This window comes from Lepidothrix coronata, unplaced genomic scaffold (genome assembly GCF_001604755.1).
Source record: "Lepidothrix coronata isolate B3197 unplaced genomic scaffold, Lepidothrix_coronata-1.0 Scaffold41, whole genome shotgun sequence".
NCBI classification, from domain to species: domain Eukaryota; kingdom Metazoa; phylum Chordata; class Aves; order Passeriformes; family Pipridae; genus Lepidothrix; species Lepidothrix coronata.
The window spans coordinates 2,346,356-2,369,923 of NW_016690221.1; the positions used below are offsets into that span (position 1 = coordinate 2,346,356).

The 23,568-nt window shown below is 37.9% G+C and overlaps 2 protein-coding genes across 3 annotated transcripts in view; one reads left to right on the forward strand and one right to left on the reverse strand.

Moving 5' to 3' along the window:
• The window catches only part of CUNH7orf50 (chromosome unknown C7orf50 homolog), a 117,908-nt gene that overhangs the window by 10,234 nt on the left and 84,106 nt on the right, over window positions 1–23,568 (forward strand). The gene's annotated exons all lie outside the window — the stretch shown is intronic.
• GPER1 (G protein-coupled estrogen receptor 1) lies at window positions 1,725–19,386 on the reverse strand. 2 transcript variants are annotated; one of them, XM_017813359.1, is made up of 4 exons: window positions 19,163–19,386; window positions 9,767–13,202; window positions 5,672–5,820; window positions 1,725–4,333 (listed from the first exon to the last, which is right to left on the reverse strand). In XM_017813359.1, exon 4 carries the CDS (start codon window positions 3,901–3,903, stop codon window positions 2,830–2,832), a length of 1,074 nt encoding a protein of 357 aa, XP_017668848.1. In that variant the 5' UTR covers window positions 3,904–4,333; window positions 5,672–5,820; window positions 9,767–13,202; window positions 19,163–19,386; the 3' UTR covers window positions 1,725–2,829. The 2 variants fall into 2 exon arrangements, with proteins under 2 accessions (XP_017668848.1, XP_017668849.1); XM_017813360.1 differs by lacking the exons at window positions 1,725–4,333; window positions 5,672–5,820; window positions 19,163–19,386 and adding an exon at window positions 13,393–13,437 and having other exon boundaries at window positions 9,944–13,202.

The following is a 23,568-nucleotide window of genomic DNA, read 5'->3' on the forward strand; positions in this document are numbered from 1 at the left end:
CATATGGAATTCTTTCCTTAAATTAAACAACTGAACAATTTGTGAGAGACCAGAGAAAAAGGTGAAGAAGTTGTATCAAAATTCTTCTCCCCCTTTCCTCTACACTAGAAAAGTTTTAGTTTACTGATGATTATGCTCTTTAAAATTAAAGAAAACGACACATTTAGCACAGAACTATTTGGTTCATGGATAAGCCATAGTAATGAGTTATTTGCAAGATGATGGGCTGCAGAAAGCATGTTGTGTATATGAATACATGGAAGTTTTATGGTGTTTCTGCAAATATTACTTTGTACAGTTACTGTTTAAAAAAAAAAAAGGTTTTAGAAATAAGTGTGCCACTTTTTCAGCTGGGAGAGTACTTTGCATTTGAAGTAAGTAGTGTGTTTAAATTTAGTAATTTCAGGCACAGTTCGTAAGCATGTACCAAAATATGAACAGTAGGGAACTCAACAGGTATTTTAGATTTGTTAATTTGGTTTTAAACATGCAATAGGTTGTTTTGAGTTGAGTAAATATTTTCTTCATACTATAGTAATCTGATCTTTCCTAGATTTCACTGTGTATTACTGAAAGTGATCATTTAGAAACAAACTACTTCATAGCATGTATGAGCAGGCATTTGCTATTGCTGTTTGTTTATTATTATAAGCTTCTGCACAAAGACTTTCTTGACTCCTATTCTACAGTGGTAGTGAAAGGGCTTCTACCACAGTCTTGATCAAAAACCTGATCCCTGTATTGGAAGGAAGGAGGAGGGGAAAGGAGCTTATTCCTATAAAACCAAAATAAGCAACAACTACTATTGGGAAAGTATATTCCTGTAACCCCAAGTAAGTTATTTGTTCATGTCAAGTGTCAAGATTACACAAACCTAATCTGTCAGAATTGCATTGCCAAGATAATTATCCATTCCTTCAGCTCAGGGTTGTCTGAAATAGTTGTCTTTGAAGGTGTGATGATGCCCACTGACAGTCCACAGGCCATGAGTAACTGTGGCTATTTCCAAAAGTGAAAATAATGAAGAAAATGGGCTACGTGTGCTGCAGCCCAGTGGTGTGAGGTGTCTTGTTAAGTGTTGTTTAGCAACTCATGCTATGCTTGCATTTCTCTTGAGAGAGGATATATTTGGTGTTCTGTGGGGAAGATGTGACTAAAATGACATTGTTCCTTAACCCGCAGTTGCCTCGGACCCCACCCTGCAGTTCCTGTTTGAGCTGCAGGAATATCTAGATATCTATTTCAAATTCAGCCATCATCGTCTTGTGGCCTTTCTGTTTATAGGTCAAGTCTTTTGTGGCCAAAACTTCCACTAGGAAGCTCGAGATATTTCATGAGAAATATGAGTGGAATCGTTGTTTTCACTGTTTTCTTTATTGCTTTATTAGCTTCAGTCGTTGTTTTAAGGATCTACGTTTAAAAATGCTTTTAAATCTGTTATTGTGCTAATTAATTCATGTATGACATTTAAAAATAGGACAAAGTGTCTTATTCTGCAGAGTTCTGGTGCTTCAGTCAATAAGCACAGAGGTGAAATGGGTTTGTTCACCTCAGAAGTGCAGCAAGTGATGTTTTAATGATCTTGCACACTAATCTCTAGGAACTTTATAGCTTCCTCTGAACAAGTTCAGCAGTAACCTGTGCTAAACATCAATCAGATTTAAAACCCAATTATTTTCTAGAAGAAAAGAGACACTATTGTTTTCCAGTAAGTGGTGCTATAATTTGTTCGCTTGGTATAATTAATCTTCAAATGAGCAAAGCAGCCTACATACATCTTAAAACCTTGAAAGGCCAGTGCTCTCTGGAGGTGGGATGGACAGTGCACAAGGTGCAAATCTGATAATTGCCAATCACACTCCCAATTACGTAAGTTCTTCCTTTCTAAAAATAGAGGCTTCTGTTGTTTCCATAAGCACTATTTACACCCTTTTGCAGCAAGTGGCACCTCTGTAAAAATCACAGCATTTTGTTCTGGCAATCAAAATAGACCTTTTGAATGTAAAGAGATCTCGTGAAACATGCATTCAGTTCTGAAGGCAGATGTGAATGTATGTGTATGTGCACTGGCATTTTTAACACAAGGCCCAATTATGTCTGTCCTGGGAGAGATGGTTGTGGTCAGCCCTTAAAAGACAGAATGAAGCACTACATTTTGCTTTTGTGAAGTTCTTTGAGATGAGTAATATAGTTACAGATGATTTTGGTTTTGATCAAGTAAACATGTAAACAGCAGTTTACATTTAGGAGACGAAAACTCACCAGTGTGCTTGATTATATTATGATTAAAAAAAAAACTTAATCATGGAAGACATGCTAGGATACAGTGACAATAGTAGTATGTAGTTCTTCTAAGCAAAGTCATTTATCTTAACATGTTTGGATGGAAAAAAATCAATGTTTTCTGCATCTCCACGTCAATATGTTGTAATGATTTTTTCCCCATTGTTAGGGCAGCTTCATTATTTCAGTGGAAGTTATATACACCAGCAAAATAGAATCTCTGATAATCAGATTACATCTAGAGTCTTCCTAACTTGATAAAATTTTCTCCTCTATTGTCATTCATACATGTATAATACAAAATAAAGCTTCTTCAGTGCTCAGCTTTTAATAATCCTGTTCTTAATTAAATATAAATCTGGCTAAAACATATTCTTCTACATCAAAGTCTTGTCATAAAAACATTTTGAATATAAACTTTCAATACTCAGTAGAGCGATACACTATATATATATTCACAAATGCACTTTTTTCTGTTACTAGCAAGCATTTTGTTCACTATTTGCACAACTTCACAGTCATATGTTTTATACAACGACTACTAAATCAGACTTCTGATTGCTCGTTACTGTCAGGGATGACAGACGTTAGGGCAGCCTGACAGAAGCGATGTAACGTTGACATTTTTGTTTTCTGTTCAATGTACAGTCGCAGTTTGTCTCTGAAGGTTTCCCCTAGAAAACTGTAAATTAGGGGGTTCAAACAGCTGTTAGAAAAAGCTGCCAGATTCACAATGTGTCCTGTTAGAGGATAATCGTGCCTGAAGGATGGGCTGTTTGAAGAGACGGGCTCGTTTTTCTTCTGAAGCAGTTGGACGCTAATGAAGACGTTTTCAGGTAACCAGCAGATAAAGAAAACCAAGACCACCACAAAAATCATGCGAAGAGCCTTTTGCCGCCGCAGACGAAGACTCCTGTGCTTGTGGGCTTTTATAAGAACTCGGACAATTAACGAGTAACAGAGACCGATGATCACAAAGGGGATAATAAACCCCAAGGTTATTTCTAACCACTGGATTTCTTTTACATCTGCAAAACAAAAATAGACCTCTCCGGTGTGTTGTAAGTGCACAGCCGTGAATGGGACCAGAGCTGCAGAAATGGATGCCATCCATATGAGCCCGCAGCTCAGTCTAGCGTGCTGCATAGTGCGGAATATGTTGGACCTCATTACTTTTGCCAGGGCTAGGTATCTGTCAAAACTCATCCATGTCAGAAAGAAAATGCTGCTATACATGTTGATCTGAAGGAACAAAGACATAAAGGTGCAAATGATAGTGATATCATAATACTTTTCGTCAAGATTAAACACCTCAATGAGAGAATCGGCAACTAGGATGAGATCGGCCACTGCGAGGTTTATGAAGTAAAGGTCTGGGATTGTCATTTTTTCCCGAAAGCTTATGTTGACAACCAGTATCAGAATGTTTCCTACGAAACCGATAGGAAAGAGAAATATTGTGTAAAGGCATGATAAGAAAAGACCAATAACATATTGTTGGTGTTCCGATTTATCTGCTAGTCTAGAGGATATGCTTTCGTTACACAAATGGGATCCATTCAGGTTAAAAGTTGTGCTGTTACATATAACAGGTGATATTGAGGCAGAATAAGTTTCCATGGTTAAAATATCTGGAGAAAAGATATTAGCAATCACAGTTTGGTGTCAGTACCAAAAACTCAGATTTTTGGTTGTCTTCAACTAAACTTCTAGTAAGCATTTTTGATTGGAGTTGGAAAAGATGCAGAATTTTGTATAGAAAATTAAAATTCTTTAGAAGTCAGATTAATTAGACTTAAAACTGACCCAAATATAACACTACAAATAGTAAATGTCTTAATTTGTTTTACAGGACACTATATACATTGTAAATGAGAGAATTTACAGTTCTTGTGTGCCTTAAGATCATGTAGGTATCTTTTTACCATGATGGTACTTGTGTCTCTTTAATAAAAGCTTTTCATCAGCAGTGTTTCTTCATGCAAGTAGGAATGCAGTAGGATTTTAGCTCCATTTGTTTTCTTTTAATAATCAATGAACATCCTTGGACCTGCAATTTGCAAATGGAAAACAATTAATCTCGTATTCCAGCACTGTACCATGTGCTATGTGCTGCTTCTAACTTAACACCACAGCTGAGGTTGTAGGAAGCGTCATGTTTTAATATATATGCAAAGGTTCAGTTAAAAGAATTTAAATTTGTTCTGGATGATAATATATTGTGAGGGCAGATCTGTTAAAATGGTGTGTACCCTTCAGGGGTTCAACATCAGAAAATGCAGAAATACAGAGAAATTGGATGAGTGAGTTTAGCCTAATAAAGAAAAATGGTGGTTTTTTACATATGTATTTATTTTATCAGCTCGTAAGGCTATTAAATAGCAAATTCTGTGGCTGAGAAAGCAACAGAGATGAAAAGCAGTTGGTTCCTGCTGCTTTCAGTGGGAAGGAAAGGCAAATTTTAGAAATGAAGGTAATACAAGCAGCGTATTGATTTACACCAGCATTATTATACTCAATTTGCTTTTCTTTGTGATTTATTATGTTTCACTGACTTCCGGGTAGGAATGGAAAATACCAGTTATCAGATTTGTTTACTCATAAATGTTGAATGTTATGGACTTGAAGCATTGCTAGAAGTTTATTTAAAGGAAAAAACAACCAAACAAAAGACATCCCAAACAAATAAAACAGCAAGAAAATTATAAACCAGGGTATTTTGTGTTAGGTTTTAAATATTTTGAACTGCTTTAATCTTCATCCTCCTGTGAACCCCTTGATTTTATTTACACTAAAACATAGTGAAAAAATTGTTTGCTAGTAAAATTCATGCATATTTCCACACATTAATGACTTAAATCCTGCCGAGGTACAGTCTGGGGGAGAAAAAGGAGCAGACTACTAATGGAGTAGGAGTGTTAGAATATTTTTAGTCTGAAATATACTCTGAGTTTGCTTAAATGTATTCAAATCACCAGAAGTAGCTACAGATACTTAAATAAAGATAGGGGTTCCAGAGCTTTTATTTCTCAGTGAAATAGGCATAAGTTCCCAGTACCTGTTGCTGTGTTTTCAATCGTTTTAATAGTGTAAATCTTTATGCTAAAATATCCATAGGAAATTACACTTATTAGAAGAAGGTTCGCTGTTTGTTTCGAGCAGCTGTGGAAGTCAGACATAAACTGTTGTCCCTTACATAAGGTCCTTTTATTTGCAAACAAGGCAGTAAAACTGCTTTAAACACAATAAAAGATAAGTTAGCAGCCTAAGAAATTGATTTTAAAAGGTCCGTCTGTGGTCAGATTTTAATTACATCTGAAAGGCTGCCAAAAGCCAAGTAGTTACAAGCATTACAGGTAACTATGTACGGTGAAACACTTTATTTTACCTTAATTCCATTTCTCCAGAGCTGATTTTCCTCCAGACAGAGCAGCAGGCTGGTCCTTGCTGGGTACACACGTAAAGGATGTGCCAACTTCCACTGTTCTCTCGGTAAAAAACTTGCCTTTAGGTGTGCAGAGCTGCAGTGGATGCCACCTGTTGATGATTCAGCATTAAAAAGAAAATCATATAAAAGTCTATCCTGCTTTAGAACATCTTAAATAAAGGATAGTTTACAACAGCAAAATGCAGATCTTGCCGCATGTCCTTGCCAATAAAACAAGCTTTATAGATTCCCAGGGTTGTTCTAATTTGTGTGCAGTTGAAGTGCTGCTGAACAGCCTTATAAGGCTGGGATTAACCCTGTTTCTGCTGGTTTCTTTTTTACTAGCACTACTCAAGCATCTTTTCTCTCGGATTTGTCAGTTTTATTTTGCCTAACGTTCGTTGCACCCTCCTTTCTGCCTCTGGCATTTTTCAAAGTTATATAGTCCGTTCAAACCTATAGCTCAGCTGATCAATAATTAAGAGGGTTTGATCAATCGTTAAAAGATTTATTTGCAAATTTTAAGGAAGCACGTTTTATGTAGATATAAAGCAATAATTACTGCTATACGTGGTGTTTTTTAAAAGCCTCTGGACAATCTAAAGTGGAATATTTGAGATGGGTCATTTGCTAAACTGACAAGATAAATTTCAGTTTTCCTACCTTCAAGCTGATCCCATTTTGCCTGTTTTTTATTTAAATTTTCAGGAATATATTGTCATCCTCTTACTTCTTGCAATCGCTCAGCTCCGAATCACATGGATAAAATACTTCTTTTACAGAGAATGCGGAGCTTTGTGTAAAACCGCCAGTGCTGCAGGTGGAGTTTTGCATTTCGTCTGTAGGGGGGAAAAAAACCCACTTACCATTTCCAGTAACACCACCTACTGGTGGCTGGGATTCTTAGAATGGAAAGAAAGCTAAACCTTTCTCATAAAACAGAAGTATTTTATTTGTGGTAGTTGCTTTCTGTGATTATATTGATCTCATACCTGAATTTCAAGTGCCATGAGTGGTTATGCTGTGCATCGATGCAGCATCTGCTCCTACTGGAATAAAATGAATGGGAGCTCAGCATTTAGGACTTCAAGAAGACAATGGGGCAGTTTCAGAAGCGTGGAGTAAGCAACTACCATGTCATTAGAATGTCTGTGTGACACCAGTTACAGTGGTCAAATATTTTTAGATTACAAAAGATCTCCTCTGTAGAAAAGTGAAGCAAAAGTTCTTTAAACGAATGGCTTTGGGAGTAGAACCACTTTGCCTTCACTGAGGCAAATATGTTATTTGCTGATTCTTTTGTGTCACGCTGTGCATAGGAACAGAGGATTTTGGTAGTGTTACTAAAAGAGTTTTTTAAGATGTTCTTGCATGATGGCTCCTCATAAATAGTTTGGGAATCAATTATGATTTAGATCAAAAGAATGTTTGCGCAAATTGGTGCTGGCAAAAATCTTCTGAAGAGAAGATTTCCACTATGTGTGGAATGGCTTTATGGAGTGGTTTTTCTACAGGGTGATGAGGACAGAGACTAAAGTGTTTTGCTTTGAGAAGTGTACAAATATGATGGTGTTATGGGACGGGAATAATTGTAATGTAGAAAAATCTTGTGATACCAGCTTTGAAGGTCTTAATTTTTTGGTGTCGTAAAAGAACAGGATAAAAAGAGTCTTTATTGTTGTTTGTTGATCATGTGGTTTTGCTGTACTTAGTTCTGTCCTTCAGAGCTTCCACTGATCTTGTAAGGGCCAGAGGGATTTTCTACTTTACTTAATGTGTAACATTCGCTTCTGGGTATTGGTTGGTTGTAATTAGGGGGGCCTGAATTTGATAGTCAGCTGGTCTGTTTGTCCTTGCTTTTCTAGCTTTGCATATCATCTGATTTGCTATGAAAATGTATAGGTCTGAGCACTAATTTTCTTGTTTGAAGTCATGGTAAGACATACATCACTTTGCCATACTTCCAGAGTTTTAGGAAAGTCTCTTTCAAAAGGCCCACGAAGAAGCTGTTTTCTGTGCTAGTACAACTATGAAACATAAGAGGCCGAATCTGGTATTATGAATATTCTATTATTATGTTGTAACTATTGAGTTCTCTATTTCACTAAGTATTTCATGAGATGATCATGTGTATCCTCTGAATCCTGCTTCCTAAAACAATGACAGCATTGTCAGGGTCTTGTTTATGCAGTCAAATTATTGTTACTGATTAATCTATCCTAATCTCACTGATTAATCTATCTTAATCTCACTAATTTGAGCAGCTGCCGAACACTGTACCCTTGCTCTTTCCCTATCAGTTGCAGCTATTCCATGGGACTTCACAGCGAGTGCCTTAATGATCCATAGTCACAGCTGTGACAGTATTGAGTCTCAAAATTCCACCTGTTGTACCTTATTGTGATTGTTCCCGAGAACAAGCATGAAAGCAACTGATGTAGTAGCATTTTTATTATGTCAGACTTCAATAATCCAGCATTCAGAATTCGTCTAGCAGTTTATTTTTAAATACAAGTAGTAGTCAACTTGTAAACCACTGTCTATATCTCAATAAACATGTCTGCCACCCCAGAGTCTTTCAGGAGCAGTGATGTAATTGTCTGTGATGTACTTACTAGCACCAGGAGGCAGAATGTGTGGTATATTAGAAGATACTCTGTGTAATTTAGCAGACTTCAACATACGTGCCTGCTATTGTGCTGCTAAAAGGTGGCAGCTGAGGAGGAAGAAAGTGGGAGGTGTGAGTGTGGGAGAGAACAACGTTAAGAGGTCTGGTGCATCACAGCACTGCATGGCAGCCTCTCCAGCTGCATAAGCAGGATAAGCCCTGTAGGATACAAGAGCTGTTGGATTCTGTCGGAAGTGTGGAAGTGCTTTGGGTATAAAGCTGTCGAGTCCTGGAGAAATGAGATCAGGGCCAGGGAGTCTAAAGCTGAAAAAAATAAGGTACTGTATTGCATGGAAGTGGAAGGAAGTATAAATTGAAATAATTTTGGAATGCTTGCAGTGTAATATAACCATCTGCAGAAGAAACAAGATTTGTGTAAGAATCTCTACTGAAAGTATCTCCAGGGGAAATACAGATGCTGTTATATTGTTCATGACGTTTTGCAAGTACACTGATCTCCACATTCTCATCTTTTTCAACCACTGAATGACATCAGCGTCCATTACTCAAACCCCTGAAGGGTTTTTTTTCAAATGCAGACAAAAGTTTTGGAAAGATACAAATATTACCAGTACAGAAGTAAAAGATTCTTCTTTGAATTTTTCCAGTATATCCCTGCATTAATTTGACAGCCTGCCTATAAAAATATATGCTCTATTTCCTCTGGAACATACTGTTCAAATCTAGGTGAAGCCTGGAAGAAGTGAGAGTTCAACAAAGCTGTTGCTAGCATAAGGGAAAAAAGATCTCTCAGAGCAAGGAGATTTTATTTTTTTCTTAAAAATGCTCTTAGATTTATTATTTATTTAAACATTATTACTTTTAATCTTTGCTAAAGCTGCTTTTTTCTCCCTCATGTGAAACTCTTTTAGAATAGGGATGTTTGCTCTTATATTCCAACTGAATGTGAGATTTTCTCTAGGACTATGTGTTCATTTTTGTAAACTTTAATATAAGTTCTGAGTAACTTTATCAAGAATGTTTCTATGAAAACATTTCTGTATTGCAAAAAGTTGTATTCATAACTATTTGAGTTATTGTTCTGCATTTTTCAACCTCTTCCCTCCTGTCTACCTTTGTTTTCTCATATTCAGTTCAAAGTCTTTTGATTGTACATAGAGATTTCTCTATGTCAATATAACCAGCCATCCAGAAAATACTCTGATTTTTTACACGACAGTAGTCAAGGACAGGGAAGAGGCCAGAGTACATGAACTCGAATCTCACAGATGGCAGCCAGGAGCTGTACCCAGGAGTACTCACAGACTCACACACAGTACTTCATTCTGACAGGACGTACTCGTTCTCAAATCCTGGATCTGACAGTAGGTCCCTACAGGTTTTATTTTTCTGAGGCCTTTGGTTATGGTTCTGCTCTAGCTGTGTACCTTGCTGAAAGTGTCATGAAACATCCTCCTCTCCATGCTCAACTTTCCACCCATGCTCAACCTTCTGGCTCCTTCCAGGTGTGTCACCACAATTCACTCACCATTAGACCAGTTTCCAGGTCCCAGCCAGTTACTGACCAGGTTTTCTTTTAGGCACCTTTCAAAGTAAGTCAAGACTCAGAAACAGCACAGAATTTATTCTTTCATCCTTAAATATAAAAGAGATGGAAGCTGTAAATAAAGTAGAATTTTTCGTGCATAATTCCAATACTAGAAAATAGACCTCTTATCCATGGCACAGCTGAAACTATGACACTGAGGGATAAACAGCTTGTGTCTTCTGACATTCTCCTTCACTCAGTCTGTCAGCTTTTCCACTGATGTACAGCTCTTACAACTCATCTCTTCAAACTTCTTTCTGCAGGGCTGATCTTTGGTCCATGTTGTTTAATCTCCCTCTTCTCAGGTGCAAAACAAAACCTCTGCTGCCATCTGAGAATCCTTTCACAAGTATGAATTTGGCTCTTGTATTCCAAGAGATGATTCTTATCTACCTACTTCCTTTCTGACCACATTCTATAATGATCTGTTTATATGCAGAGTTTTTTAATTATCCATCTGTTCGTGCTGGCAGCAGAACAAAATTGAACAGGAAAACAGGCTGACACAATGCAATGCAGACATCTTAGCAGTTGACTTTTACATCTTGCAGAAATGTTGGTCCTTACAAACATAGTGAAACTACATATTGCCCTTTATTTGCATGTGATACAGTCATGGTCTATACATTTCAGGACTTGGATGACTAAGACTGGATCTGTATCTCTAGATACTAAATCTATATTCTGTATTATTATTGAACAAATGTCCTTTATTCTTCCATTTCTGCACTTGGCTGTAGTTTTGTGGAAGATGTTCATCTTCATCGATCAGTTCCTGCTTTTCTCTCTTAGGCAGCCTGTGCTGATCTGCACCAGCTCCCCACGCAAATCTGGACCCCATCAGGAAGACCTTTCAAAGGATACAACTGCAAAAACCCCTGTCAGTTCTGTTAGCACCCGAGTGTCACGCAAAGGAACGGATTTAAGCATAAAAATGAGTTTTCTCAAAACTCTTCAGGTTGCTTGAGCCGTCCTCATCACAGCACCATATTTTTATAACTTTGTGATCTAAGCTGACGTCATTATCCAAAATCTAGTACAATTTTGTGCTTTTCCTGTTTCCGTTCTCTCCACCTCTCTGAGAGGAAAAGCTGAAACCGAAGCCAAATGTGTAAGGTGGCTCCTGGCCAGATTTGGTGACAGTAACAATGTGCTCAAAGTAAGCGTTCACAGCTTTGCACCTACCTCTCAGCTGCATCAGCTACTGATTCTGCAGGGCTACATCCCACCTCCTGTACCACAGCTGTTTAATTCTGATTCACATTCTCTCCCCTTCTTGCACCATTGACCCATCAACTCTCATCTACATGTACAATCCTTCTGTCTTTTTTCCAGTAGAGCTTTGATTTCATTTAGGACCTGAGGCTCTGCTTTTGTTTGCCCTTTTAAAAGCACACCTCAGTTACACTGTTCTGAACTGGCATTTCTCTGGTTTTTATTTAGTGTATTGTTGAATGTGACTCTTCCAAGGCATACTTCTGAATGAACTCATCAGGAATGGCTTAAATCAATAATTGCCCTAAGTCTAAATGCAGAGTGGAAGCTGAGAGGTCATTAACAAAAAGCTTTCATTCTTGCACAAAGTTTTAATTAGCCATCCTGTTGATCTTTCCAGTTCAGTGCCTCACAAAGGACCCAAAGCTTTTCTTTATGGACCAGTGTTTCCATTAATTTGAATTTTTTTTTTTTTTTTTGGCACAAGAAGTCAGACAAAAACTTCACTGCTGCTGCTACTGGTATTTACCAGTGTTATAAAAATAGTTTGTAGGGTAAGAAGTCAAAAGAGGAAGCATACCTGAGAGAATGCTTTGGCTGAGGATTTTTGCTTTTGTTCAGAGTTGCTTTCTGCCATGTTTTTGTTTGCAGCTTTGCTAGGGCATTGATATTATTGCACAAGCACAGTTCTATGGCAGCAGTACTCATCTTCCTACTTGGCTTTGAAGTAACACTTGGAGAAAATAGACGATTTTAATATATATGTGTATATATACATTTAAAAAAAAACCCAAACAACCCCAGACCCTACATGTGCTCTCAAAGATCACTATAAATACTAGAATTAAAGATCTTTTTTTCTTCCAGTACTGCTAGCTGTAAGATGGGCCAAGTTTGGGTTCTAAAGAAGGAACAATCACCCTTTTTTAAAGAAGTGAAAAACCAAACCAAAACCCACAAACAAGCTGAACAGTAAAGTGGGTTGACAGGTGTTCAGAACAGTGTTACTGAGACCCGCTTTCATGGGGCACATTTGTTTCTGGTATTTCATGGTGATTGTTGGCAGTGGTTTTCCTTCGGCAGTTCTGTATGACTTTGAGTATTTCATCCTTGCATGGCTTATGAAGACAAAGTATAAACACCAAACTAGCACAGCTCTCACAGAACAACACTATTTCTGCAATATTCATCACAAGCTCGTTCTTCGTGGTTCCAGTGCTCTTCTGGAATTTCAGTGTTGTCCTGAAGAGAAGCATGAGGTTATAAAACAGGCGGCACATAAACATTGTTATGCTGATCACATACAGGGCGGGGGAGGTACGGATGTGCTGTTGTAAGGCTGGAGCTTCAGCAGGTGCTGCTTTAGCCAAGAGAACAGTAAAACAGGGTATCTGAAGGAACAATGGGATTCCAAACCCAAATGTGAATTTAACGATCTCGTATTCAGGCCATGCAAACAATGGATCTAACTGGCAGTCTGTTTCCAGGTGATAGTTATCAGTGCCAACCAGCACCGCCTCGGTCAGGGCCAAACAGAAGGTGTATGTGAGAACAATTCCAACACACAGGATGGGTCTCTGGGTGGCTTTGCAGAGAGCAGTCCGTGGTGGAAATCTCTTGAGTAACAGTATGAGAAGCATCAAAACGAAAACATACTGAGAATTGAAGTAACTGAAGTTGAAAAAGAATGACAGTACATTACAGGTGAGGTGGGTTGCTGTTAAATAGTCGGGTCTAGTGATGACAGTGAACGATAAAAGAATCATTATAATATTGCTGATGGTGAAGTGTAGAAGAAGTAAGTCCAAGTTTTCTATGACTTTGTGCTGCACATAATTCTTTATGAGAACAACCAAAATACATATGCCAGCTATTAATCCTGTGGGCACAAAAAAGGCGATGTAGCAGTGCATGAGTCTGGATATGATGTTTTGAGAAGCTATGATGTCTTCAATTTCTTCTGGGGAGGTGAAAGCCAGGTTCTTACTTGGGTAGCTGATCCATGTCATGTTGTGAGAAGTCATCCTTCCTTCTGCTTTCCTGTTCAAAGGAGTTTGAAACTGAAATGGAAAAGGAAGGTGAAAGAGGTTTAACGTACAGTTTTAATATCTAATTTTTGCATTAAATACATTATGTGCAGTCAGGGGTATGAGCCATTTGTTCACATTAAACGTAGTCATTTTTTAGGTGGATTTTACCCTATGCTAATTTCAAGCTAACTTGTGTAATATTTCTAGCCAGATAAATCACCTTTTTATTTTTAGTGTGGGTTCAGCTCTTACCACTCCCCCCTTTTCCTCTCTTGGTGCAGCCAGGACTTTTACTGCAGCTCAGCCTTGAACACGACAGCCAGGATCCAGTGCACTGATGTCGCCTGTGGAATATATGGGAGTTGGCTGTTTGGGTGAGGAAGGAATTGGCTCTGGGATTAGGTGGAGCTGCTTTTCCTCAGCATCTTGCCAAAAAAGGCCAAGGCAGTGGACAGGGCAACTCCAGTGTGTGGGCAGCAGCCACAGCCACAAAAAGCTTCACTGTCCTGTTGCAAGGCGGGGAATTTTGGACAATTTGAACCCAGCTGCCAGTGGGGGCTCACTGAGGAAAATGCAAAGATAATCACAATATGAGGCACGAGCCACATTCCTTCCTTTGTTTTAGTTTTGTTTCCTTTCTGTTCTGAAATAAAGCCTTTCATAACTGCAGTCTGTACTGAGCAGCCCATATAAAAGTAATGTGAGTGTTTAAGAACAGTTATGAACAAACTGCTTTTATACTAAAACATATTTATACATTAATAACACTGTCATTTCTTATATGTAGCTGTTGCATAAACCTGCAAAAAATAATGCTTTTCTGCATGCTCAACTTGGAGAAAACAATTACTGGTGCATTATAAACCTATTGATAAAGTTTTAGCAAGGAACATTTTTTACAGCTGTGTTATAAATTCCTGAAAATAGGGAATTTTAAGAGTAATATCAATAGGCTTTTAGCTGTAATGACTCTGTGATATATTGATATAATGATTCTGCTACCGTATAAATGTTTGGAGGCTCCTTTTTTTTTAAGCCAAAAAGCTTTTATAGGAACATAACATATACTTCTGAAAAACTGAGTGTAATGGAGATGGATATATACATTTTACAGACCATCTAAAAGCATAATTAACTCAATTTCTGAAAAAAAATTTCTATGCACCTTATACTGACGGATGCAGAAAATAGCATTCTTTTTTTTTAGTAGCAAAGACTATTTTTAAATGAACTCTTCCTGATGAATTTGGAATGTTTGATTAAGGATGCTTCTCAGTACTGGAAAGAGTTAAACATATATTTATGGTGTAGAGTGTTTTCTGGGGAAAAAAAATTCTTCTTTGTTCGCAAAGATTTCAATTTTGTGTTAGAGTTTGGTGTTTTTACTTTGTTCTGTTGTACATAGAGCAGGTCTGAACAAGCAGGCAAAGACAGGATGGTGGAGTTCTCCTTACAGAAATTTCTATACAGTCATACTAGTAAGAAGTGATTTACTTAGTTGTACATAATGCCTTTTCCATAAAGGGATTCTGGTGATGTTAACTCTTGAAGTGAAAGTAACTTTAAATTGGTAAAAGTTCATAAAGATGCATTAATGTTTTTAAGCAGTGCTCATTATAGATAAGTCAGTGTCTTAATACTATTTGACAGTTAATTTATGCTTGTTACCTCTGACACTACTTCACATTTCTGATATTTCTAATCTCTCCTCAAAATTGGAATTCTAATACTGGTTTTAATTAGAAAAGTTGACTTATCAAAGTGACTTTGATTAAATTGTATATAATCTTATATAATTATAATTTCATTTATAGAAAACCGTGGAGTTATGTTTTGATTCAGCAGTGTTCTCTGTCCCCTTTTAAAGACAGAGTTTCTTCCTTTCTAGAAAAGGTTATTTTCTGAGAGATTCCACTACATAAAGGACTGATGCACCCGGGGAAGATTTTTTGTGTTACAGGTACACTCACAGGAGGGGAAAAGTTGGCTGGTCAGACTCTGTTTATGTTCTGACCTCTGAGCTTGACATACACCATGTAGGAATGAACTGATGGGCAAAAGTGGTGGAAGTCTCTGAAGCAAGTCAAGAGTTAATATAATGTTGAAGCTTAAAAATAGTTTGTTAAATATGAACAATCTTAAGAAAAATGGTATGAAATTCTAACTTCTGCAATTCATTTATTCTTAAATACTCAGCAGAGGGAAACAGTGTAAGTCCAATTTTGACCTTCTATTAGTAGAGAGATTTGAAGGATCTGGTGAAAGTACATTGTGGCCACTTGAGCATCTGAGAAAGTTTGTTGTTGTCACCCCACACTGTAGCTTCAAGGTTAAGAAATGTTTACATTTTGAGCTGTTCCATGGGAGCCTACAGTGCCGCCTTCTGATCCCATCAGGCCTTTGGCAAGGCTGAACATGAGATTTCAGCTCTGCCACTGTGAACGTCTCCATTATCTTCTCAACAACCATGGGCCAAATAACTGTGCTCATCCTCCTTGCAGAGAATCTCAGAATAACTCAGCAACATTCAACTTTTCTGGTAACATAATTGCAAAGGAAACAAAGGATGTAGTTTGTGGTTTCACAGGAAATCATATATGGCCCTACATCAAATTACAGGAAAAACAAGATGCCAAAACTTGGTTAAATTTGCTCAGGACCTGGCCTTGGTACTGAGACTGGGTTCAATTTTGACCATAGCAAGGGTATTTTAAATTTTATTTAGCTGCTCTTTGGGTGTTTAAGACAAAGTAAGGAATATTAAACTTAATGCAGCATATTCCAATAGTTGCAACTTACTGTGTAAGCAAGTGCATCATCTTGGTTTCTCTTTCTGTACCCACCAGTTTGCACATTGTGATATTTTAATGATGGACCAGCACAGTACTAAGGAGAGGCTGACAACATATTTCAGCCTCATTTGTCATAGATGTCAAGATGAATGCCTGAAACAGTTTCAGTTGTAACCACAGATCATTACTTAACATAGTTGTTAAATAATAGCAGTGATGTTACTCTTCTTCTTGCCTAAACGTTGCTATTCTAACATAGATGTGTGTTTTAACTTCCCTCATCTGAGGAGGGATTTAAACTAAACAAAAGTAATCTATTCAACCTAGAATTAATATGCTCACTTGGGGGAAATAACAGTGCAACTATATAATCAATGTAAGTATTAATACTCTGACCTGAGGAAAAATTTCTAGGTGTGCTGTTTTAAAGGGAACATCCCAAAAATCACTTTAGGATTCCCACACAACAAAATTTCACTAAAACAACAAACTTTTGTGGCTTTGCTGTGGTTAGTGGGTATGAGCATTATTCATGCTTGAATTCAATAAAGTGTTTATCACAGAAAAAAAATATCTGCTAATAGTTTGTAGTTTATTCAGAAATATTTTTGGTTGGCAAATAAGATAAAAGTCAGTTTTTGCCCCATACAAATTATTCCTAGAAGCTTAAAAAAAAAATCACAATAATAATGTCAGACTATTTTCTTATTCGATTCTGGTGTCTCACTAAGTATTTAAAAGAGTAAAAGGCAATTCTGAGTTCCAATTTTGGTAGGAAAGGCTCATGTGCAGGGGGCTGCAATCAGACATCCCAGTACTTCATACAAGCTGATACATGTGCATTCTTCTCTCTGAAGTGGTCACACCCCCATAGATATTTCTGACTTATGGCCTTATCCTACAATCTAATATTTCGGTGCAATTTGAGGATAGAAAGCACTTTCCAAGGTGCATTGTCACCACCTCGTGAAGTGGCTGCATTAACATTTTCTAACTGATATTGTGAATTGGGCCCTGTCAGAACAGCCTGACTCCTTTGCAGCCTCTGCACGTGATGGATTGGGAATAGTCACAGATGGCATAACCTCTCTGTGCGTTTGTTTACATGGAAATGGGGAGCTTTAGAGATTCCTGTGACTGTAAGGTGCTCATCTATCATGTAAAGCAACTCTTAAGAAATTGTGAGGTTTTACAGTTTTAAAACATTCCTAAAGCATTAAGTTCATTCCCTGCACTAAAGCAAATATATGCTTAGAATAACAATGGGATGAAGGAGCTCACAACTTCTGCTGGAGTAATGTGAAGATGTTTCCAAATTTTTATAGACTTGTGGTAATACTAATATAATTTAAAATAAAAATATATGTTCCAAGGGGGCAGCAGAGGGCGGTTTATTTTCCATGTGATTTTTTTCAGAATCTTCATACAACTGACCGCGTTTTTTGTCAAAGTACTTTGAGTTTCCATCATATAAAAATGAGGAATTTATTATGTCATTTTCCTCTGCTCTGAGAAAATCTGGCATTCCCTCAGTTCTTGTCTGGTTCTTGGATTTACTGCAGGGACCTTTTTTCCCCCCCCAAACACATGTAATGTTTATGCTCTGCTTGGCAGGGGGGCCTTGTCCTTTACTCTTTTACTGGAATCTGTCAGCTTAGAGTGCAACCACCTCACGACCTGAATTAATATTTTTTTTCCTCATAACTTGCTGTAACAAAAACTGGCTTTGTTATTTCTATTTACTGGTAACTGAGAGTAATATACGGTGTGTCATAGCTCACATATGTTGAAGCTGTAGTGGAATCTTATTCCTGTTTCTCCTAAGATTAATTAGTGAGGGAAATCTGCAATATACGACTTGCATTATCTTTCTCTGTGTTGTCATGCTGCAGTATTTTGTCCCTTTACCTCAGCCCCCACCCCTTAAATTGGCCATCATTCATATATTATGAATCCTTCCTTAACTTCATATAGCCTCACTTTTTTCTAGTGGTTTTTTTTTTTTTCCTTTTCATATCCCTGTTTCACCACTACAATTTAGCAGTTAAATGTGTTTGATTTTTGCTTCCTGAAGCACAGTGAATACATTCCCCATCACTTCCAACAGATGGGGCTGAGCAGTGAGTACAGTGTTCAGAAAGCAGTTTAAAAATAGCAAGTTGTGAAAGGACTTTCAGTATCGAGAGGACCCAGTCCTGAACACTTCAGTGGTTTTTGGGCTCCCCATCCCCACTTTGATGTTTAACTTTGCAAATGGAGAGCTTGGTTTCAAAGAAACTTGTGTTTATTTAAAGTGCAGAAAGAAGAGCTCCTAAAGCAGGGAGTTTCTCCCTGGCAGCCAGAACTCTTCCTCTCTAAAAGGTTTGGCAGGGCAGTCCTTTTGCATTCTGTCACCAGCCTTTAGAAGGAAAATATTCTTTCATTCAGTATAAAGCAATACACATAATGTTCCTTATGAAACTCTGCTCTTGGTGGGCATGTCCTCCATTGACTCATGAAAACACCACACGTAATTTAGGGGGTGAATTTGTCCTTTCTGTTTGCACTGCATCTGCAGAGTTAAAAGAGGGGGGGCATCTTGCATAAGAGACTGAAATGTGAAATACTGTATTCATCTGCCTTGTAAAGTCACAATTCCTGCACTTGGGCAAGTATCTGAACTTGTAAAGGTTTAAGAAACCCTACCCTTAGCTTGCAAAAAATTACCAGTTCCTGAGAAACCAAGAGCTTTTAGTTTTACTTTTGTAGAATATAAGCTAATCAACAGTAACTTAAACATGGTTTCTGAGAAGCATTGCTCACGTGTTTCCTGTATTATACAATTCCTGTAGTGTGGTATCGGGCAATGACCATCCTTTAAAAGACTGATTTTAGGCAGTGGTTGGAGTCTTTTTTGTCCAGACCACTGGGCAGTATTTCATCATCCAGCTCCCATCAGTTCAACAGGAGTTAAGTACTTACTGGAAAACAGTCTTCACATTTTCTCTATTTAATGCCCAGCTTTGTTGTACATTTCAGCTTTATTAAACATATCAGCCTTCTGAGGATGTTTCCCAGATACAGTAGGTTAGTTTGTGTAGTTCAAATGTTGTTAAAGAAGGGAAAACTAAAAGCTTTAAATTATAACCTTAGCTTCACAATTTGAGCCTCTTGTGATGAATAAAACATTGCATATTCAAAGTAATATAAAGCACTTACCTTTTCAAGAGAATGCTCCACAGATACAACAGGCTGAGACTTTCACTGTAAAATGCCAGATGAAATATAATTGTTGTTTGGAGCTTACAACCCTTTTTATTTCTGTAGAAAGCAGAGTGTATGGATTAGAATAACTTCTTTAGCTGCTGTACATCACGATGAAAAATCCAGGCGCTTGCTGACTTAAAAAAACATTCAGTTCTGTAAAAAGGAAACAGGAACTTGGTTGAAGTCATTCAAACCATACACGTTGCATGTTTAGCAAACCTATGGTTTCATCATGTGACTTTAAAGTTCAAATTATCCTCTGCACTGAGATATTTTAGAACAGAAAAGTAGTGTTTGTCCCTGCCATTTCTAAGTGTGTGAGGCCATCCAGTGGATTTTACTTTCCTGTTCCTGAAGTGATCCCACACGCACTGCACTGACCAGCCTTCGCAACTGCATTTTTTTCCAGTGCGCTGGTTGAAGTGCTTGAGGTCTAGAAAAGGAAAAGCCTCTTGAATAAATACCATGCAAGGCCCTTTTCTTAACATGACAAAAACTCGATACAAAGCAGGGCATGTAAAAAATATTAAGAGCCCTTCTTAAAAATAGGTGTCTTTCTATTTTTCCATGGGTTGGAACATTCCCAGTATTGTATATGTGCTATAAATTATTTTTCCAGATGCTCTGCAATGACCATGAGGTGTTAAAAGACAGGATTTTGAGCCTGGAGGCTGTTTTGGGTCTGGCTCAGCATCAGTTGTCTTAGTGACTGTTGAATAGTGTTCTTAAAACCTCAGATATAAATAGGCAGGAAAGGGTTGGCTTGTAATTTTTTTAGTGCATGCAGCCTGTCTGGGATGCATTCGCAGCATCACCTTTTCTCATATCAGGACATGGGGAAGAACATTTTTATTGTCATATTTTAGTGACCTGCAGTGGCTTTCAGGTATTGAGAAGATAATTTGTGACCAGTGTTTGATCAGCACTCTCTGTTTTCATGGCTTCCTACTTGTTGCACTTTAGCAACCCTCTCTGAAACTGCCAAAACACTTCAAAGAAATTAAATGAGACAAATGTCTACAAGTCTAGATTTCAAAATGGGAGTTGTGGGATACCTGGAGAAAATATTTCAGCACTTGGTCTGTGCTCCAGAACAGCTCTTCAGTAGGTCAGTGACTCTGTGAAATGTGATTTCCAATGAGCTTACACACATTATTCAGAAGACTTCAATTCCCACAGGGACTTGGGTTTTGATCATCTTAGTGTAGCAGTTTGTTGGACTGGGTAGGTTGTTTATTAGTTCCTCCAAGCTGTTACAGGTAAACTTGGGTAAAGCTGGCAGTGCCGTAACCATTTGTATAAACCATTTCCTTGTGAGATGTACCCTAATCCAGGTTCATTCTGTTGGTATTAGTTTGTCATAGTTAAGAATGGTGAAGAAAAAAATACACATGGTAATCACATGCAAATCAGCTGATTCTTTCCTTTTTCTCTTGATTTTCCATGAAAGATGCAAATTCGAAGTGTCACCTTATTCTCTCTAGGACTGAGGGCTGTGCAGAGAGCACACCAAACTGTGTGAGCGTAGTCAAAGGATTGTTTTGGAAATTACAGAAAAATTTCTGGAAGGTTTTGCTCATCACCTTAACCTTTCAGCTTCCAGAATGGATCAGGTGTGCACTTGAGGCAACGGTGAACAGTTGAAGCATCTGTTTGTTGCTGTACTTCCCATTGAAGTGCTTTGATTGATAACCTGGGCTGTGCTGAGGGCAGGGCGGGACTAAAATTGTTTCTTGGCTGAGGGTCACCAGCAAACCACTGGGATTTGTGCATTTTTGAAGTTGCATTGGATGGGTGTACACAGGGATATCTGGCTGTGCCCTTTGTGATTATTGGTAAAATAAAGGCAAATCAATGACTGCACCAAATAGGGAATATTCACAAAGGTTTAAGTGACTCTGAGTTAATCGATGAGCAGGGAGTAACCCCGATGTAGATAAGCCCTGTCACAGCAGTGTTAAGACCACATTTCCTGTTATTGAGTAACCTCAGTTCTGACAATGCAAGAGGTGATACAGCTGAACTCCAAGGGAGCTTATCCTCTAATGATTAAATTATATAAATAGAACCGGAAAAGCAAAAAGGGAGAAGCTATTTCTTATGCCTCCTGTCTTTAAAAAGAAAAAGTAATCAAAGAAAAAGCTCCCATCTTCATAATTGTGTTCACATTTACAAACATTAGTTCATACTTTGGCTGCAACCTGTATTAAGCCTCGTTATTCAGTGGTGTTTAGGGGGCGAGAACAAGTTTCCTGCTTGGAATCTGGAGCAAGCAGCACAATACAGCTCCAGAATGCAGACACAGATTCAGAGAATCACACATCAGAAAACACCCATTTTACAGGTGGAGAAACTTGGCTACTGAGGAATTTATTCCAAGTTGATGGAACAAATTGAAAGCCAGGGAAGAAACAGAGGTTAGAAAATGAAAGTTGGTGATTCTGTATTCTTTATTGGTTTTAGACCTCGCTGATTCCCATCTCCATAGCTGCCATTTTGACTTATCTAAAGAAACAAAAAAACTTGGAGGTATCTTAAGAGCTCCCAGGTGGGGTTTTGGCAGCAGCTCCTGAGCTGTTACTGTCACAGTTAATGCATTACTAAAAGAAAAGAAAAATATTGCTGTTGTGTGCCCAACTGCATCTTTCCTTAGAAAAAAACCTAATAAAGTAGTTTATTTAATTTGCCTAAATGATCACAGGGTACAAGTCATATGAGAACAGTGGCAAACAGACTTGTGTTCAGTTGTATAAAGGTTTCATAAAACTGCAAAAAATGGTGGTTAAGTGATTGTGTTTGGGTTGATGCACAATGCCACTATTTTTATTAGTGATTTGTGGATTTATGATTTCTTGGTGAAATTTCTTAGCATGTATTAGTTTACTTGCTCTCAGTGGAAATTGTCTGATAATGATATTCTGGATAGGGTGGATGCAGGAAAGGTGGAAGTTGCAGAAGTGAAATAGTTGTGAGATACTGTGCCAGTATTTAGGGATTGGCTGATAACACACATAATTCCACCCACCACCCCCAGTGTGCTGTGGTGGGCAAAACTCTGGTTTATTTTTTAACACACCTTAGCTGTTCATATGGCAACAATGAAATCTCAAGAAATGAATTGAATTGAAATTAAATTAAATTTAATTCGAATGAAATGAAATTCAATGAAATTCGATTAAATTTAAATGCCTAGACCCAGAACACACCTGGAACACAGGAACATGTGTACCTGGAACACATAGAAAACACACCCAGAACGTACCTAGAACACACCTGGAACACACCTGAAACACACCCAGAAACCCCCCAGAGCAAACACACACTCATGTTCAAACACACCTGGACCTGGAACACGCCTGGAATACACCTGGAAAACACCCTGAACATGTTTCCAGACGTGTTCAAACACATCTGGACCTAAAACATGCCTGGAACACACCTACAACACACCTTGAACAAACCCGAAACACATTTGGAAACCACCTGGAACATGTTTCTAGGCTTGTTCAAACACACCAGGACCTGGAACATACCTGGAACGCACCTGGAATGTAAATGAAATTTCACGGAAATGAAGTTAAATGAATAATGAATAATGAAGTGAAATGAAATTAAATTAAATTAAATTACATTTGTGTCCTTGATTAAAACACTGTGGAACATCAGGCCTTTGACATTAAAAAGGACACCTCCAGAAAAACCAAAACAACAAAAACCCCAAACCACCAAGCCCCAAAACACGAAGGAAGTTGTACATAGAACTAAGAATTATTAGCTAGAAGAAAGTTAAAGGAACTTTGTGTATGGATGAATTCTAGAATAAAACCCCCTTGCATACCTTTATTGTATTATATTCTCTGCATGTTTGGTTTTGGGAGGGTTTTTTGAGTGTGGTTTTTAAAATGGAATTCAGATGCTTCTGCTGATTTATAAGGTACCCGGAGCTACATGAAATTGTAAAATTTGATAGTCTTTCTCCCTCTGCTAGGAAGGGGTTAGAAAAGCCCGAGTTGGTGATGTGTATCCATAAGAACTGGTATTAATAATTCCCTGTGCCTCAGAGGCTGCTGTAAATCAACATTTCTTCCTTTTATCTTAGAACAGCCATGCTTGGTGCTCTGTGACTGCTGCCTTCACATCTCAGGGTTACTTGCCCATGATTCACTATTAGTGATTTTATATTGGCTTATTTGAGCACTGTTTGTAATGCAAGTTGTTTTATAAACAGCGTTTTATTATTATTACTCTGCAGTAATGTTTCTATCAATCACAAAATAAATTCCTCAGTAGGGGTAAATCATCTGTGTAACTCAGCTACAAGGGCTCAAAAACTGCCTGTATTTGCTAATAATACTCTA

Excerpts from the sequence above, each read along its gene's own strand:
- GPER1 (XM_017813359.1), bottom strand. The coding sequence starts at position 3,903 with ATGGAAACTTATTCTGCCTCAATATCACCTGTTATATGTAACAGCACA.